At 48.8% G+C, this 3196-nt stretch overlaps 1 protein-coding gene across 1 annotated transcript; it reads left to right on the top strand.

The window, feature by feature from the left end:
* Positions 1-268: 268 nt before the first annotated feature.
* On the top strand, positions 269-1003 carry LOC117208051. Its single transcript, XM_033448879.1, has one exon. The coding sequence runs from the start codon at positions 269-271 to the stop codon at positions 1001-1003; it is 735 nt and encodes a 244-aa protein (XP_033304770.1).
* The last annotated feature ends 2193 nt before the right edge of the window (positions 1004-3196 follow it).

Genomic DNA, 3196 nt, shown 5'->3' on the forward strand with positions numbered 1-3196 from the left:
ACCGATCCTGTGGATCATCGCGTACGACGAGATACTGCGTTGCCCGCTGCCTCCGGGTGCGGCCATGGTATGCTACGCGGACGACACTCTGGTCTTGGTCGGGGGTCGCGGGTGGCACGAGACGTTGCGCATCGGTGAAATCGCAACGGCCTGCGTGATTCGTGCTGTGCACTAACTGGGCCTGAGGGTCTCCCCTGCGAAGTCGGAGGCCATCTGGTTCTACGACAAGAACAGGCGAGGGACTCCTCCGCCCGATTTGAGCATAAGCATGGCGGGCGAATCCGTCGGGGTGAGATCGCGGATGAAATACGTGGGTCTCGTCATTGACAGCCAGTGGACGTTCGAGCCGCACTTTGACTCCCCGATTCCGAAGGTGTCGGCGGCATCAACGCCTTGTGCGACCTGCTGTCGAATATCGGCGAGGCTGGAGTCGCGCCGACTATACGAGGGCCTCGTTCGATCCCGAGTGATGTACGGGGCTCCGGTTTGGGCGGACAATCTGATGGCGAGTCGTCGCAGCATCCTGCTCCTCAGGAGGTTGCACAGAGTAACCGTCATCAGAATCGTCAGGAGATACCGAATGATGTCCCACGCGTCAGTGACTGTTCTGGCCGCGTCTCCCCCGTGGAAGCTTCGGGCTTTGGCGCTCAAGAGGAGATACACCCACATGAGAGTGTGGGACCCGGTAGAGGACTCAACCGAGCAGAGGGCCCCAAACGACCTAGGAACGGCCGAGAACGCCGCGTGGGACCAGTGGCGATCCCAGCTGATCAACGAGGAAGGCGAACATCGAGATGCGGAGGCAGTCCTCCCAAATTGGGAGACATGGAGAAGCCGCCGCGGCCTCCCCCTCGCCTACAGGATGACTCAAGTGCTCACGGGTCATGGCGTGTTTGGCGAGTACCTGATAAAAATCGGACGGGAGACGACAGACATCTGTCACCACTGCGAGGAGGGCAGGGACACGGCGCACGTTGGAGTTTTGCCCAGCTTGGTAGGGTAGGGTGCAGCTGTTCCGCTACACCCTACGTCACGGCATAGGCGAAAAATTGTAGAAGCGATCTCGGCGATCGTAGAAGCGATGCTGAGCGGGTCGCAGGAATACGAGGCGTCCTCCTCTTCCGCGAGCGAGTTATGCTCGCAAAGCAGCGGGCAGAAAGGGAGAGAAAGAGAAACTCTCACCCTTGTAGCATAACGCGATGGAGGGGGATGGCGGTCAGGCGGCCTAGAGCAGCTTCATCGCGGTCCGAACGGACCGCGACTAGAAGGGGGCTGAGGGGATAATACATTATAATATAACAATCGTTGTATTTTATGCAACAAAATAATATAATCAAATTTTTACGCAAATTCGTGGTACGAACAAAGCCAAAGAGACTATATGTACAAATTTCGAAAGGACACAATTCATCTTCCAAAATGTTTCACGATGATAACGCTCTACCGAGTTCCTTTCAAAGGATTCTTCAAAATCCATTTCCGATATCCAACGAGGGAAAAGAGTTAGGACAAAAAAATTCGTATTAACTTCAAGAAACAGCAACAAAAGTCGCCAACACACTTGCTATATCGCGTGGAAGTCCTCCTGAAAAGTTTGACATGCCGATGGCGGCACAACAACTTCCGCATGTAATTTGGATCAAGACCTGTAGATCGTAAAATCAGCGACGATACAGTGGATCGAATCGTTATCGTTATATACGTATACAATATTGTCTCATCATTGTACGCAATCGAAATCTTTTACGTGATACGAATTACTTGTAAACGAAACTACAAATTGGCTTAAAAAGTGATACTGCTAAAGCGATGCTTCGTGCATCTTGAATATTTTCGAAATCGTAATTATTCGTTATATATATCTACACGTTCGTCGACTTGTGACTCATCGCAGGGGCATCGAATTTGAATTTGGAACAATCCGATAAAATAGAGATGGCGTAAATGCGTAAAAAAGATCGTTTCACAGCATGATTTAGACGAAAAAAAGGAAAAAAGAGAAAAGAAACAAATCTTTCAACGATACGTCTTCTCGGTATTGCGAAAGCATGAAAAACTCGAGGCGTGGAAATATTTCGTGAGCTTTGGTCACTCGAGATGGCCGAGTGGCTTCGAGGGGTGAAATTTTTGAGAGGCCACGTCTCTTCGCGGCCCCAAGATGGAACAATGGACTTCTCGATTCTCGACGAGCGTCTCTTACCGTCGACCCGTTCATTGCGTTGGCCCCCTTTGTACCGGAAACAATGGATACCGTGACTGGGAGAAGACCTCCTTGGTCGCGTCGTGTTGCAATTTCTCGTTTACCCTTTTCGCGTGCACCGCGTCCTGATTCACTTAAAATCCCTTCGAGAGACACCCAACAATTCGATTCCTGTCGAACAATCGAGAAACTTGTGGCTACCCGCGAATTCCGCACTAATCGTGCAACTTGCTCCGACTCGATGATTCGGAATAAAGTTGCACAGCGAAATTACAAGAAAAAGATAGTTGTATCGGTGAAACATTAGGAAAGTAGAATCGCGAGGATCGATCGTGTTATAGCTGATTTATCATCTTTTATTTTAGCCAGTCGCTGGATTACTTTACAAAAATATTATAATACAAATAAAGATATAATGACGGAGCTTGGCAATTCTTATTTTGACGAACTATAAGGCCAAGGTTAAGTTAAAGAATAAAGGATAAAGGATAAAGGTCGGGTTCGGCTCGGGACGTGACATACGACTGGTTTCTCAAAAAACAGTAGAACCGTTTACATTAACCTCGAGCTTGTATTTTCAATTTTGGAAGTACAAAATAAAAAATAGAGGCATGATTTTCATATAATTACGTTGCATCGGTTACATAATTTCGAATCGATGTCCATGTCTTCGACAGATTCGTCGAACGTCCGAGCAGCGTCGATAATTAGCCTAATGACAAAACGGCGGCTCATTGTAAACAGATGGGAGATTTGGCCGGTGGTACGCGTTATTTCCGTTCAATTACGTCATTTGATCGAAGCCTGGAAACATTTGCGAAGCCTGGCCGCTTCGTCCGTTTTACGTTTCCCCGATTCACCCTCTCCCCCCTCCCTCTACCAATATCCGGTGATTACAAGCTCGCGGTTTAAGATCAACTAACCGAAACGCGAGCCGTGTCGTCCAATTTCCATCGATGAACATCGTGCTTCCATGTTTAACGTGTTTCTCCTCCT

Source organism: Bombus bifarius, unplaced genomic scaffold (genome assembly GCF_011952205.1).
Source record: "Bombus bifarius isolate JDL3187 unplaced genomic scaffold, Bbif_JDL3187 scf7180000008050, whole genome shotgun sequence".
In the NCBI taxonomy this organism is placed as follows: Eukaryota; Metazoa; Arthropoda; class Insecta; order Hymenoptera; family Apidae; genus Bombus; species Bombus bifarius.

What these genes read in the sequence shown, in the direction of transcription:
- LOC117208051 (XM_033448879.1), top strand. Translation starts at nt 269, where the DNA reads ATGGCGGGCGAATCCGTCGGGGTGAGATCGCGGATGAAATACGTGGGT.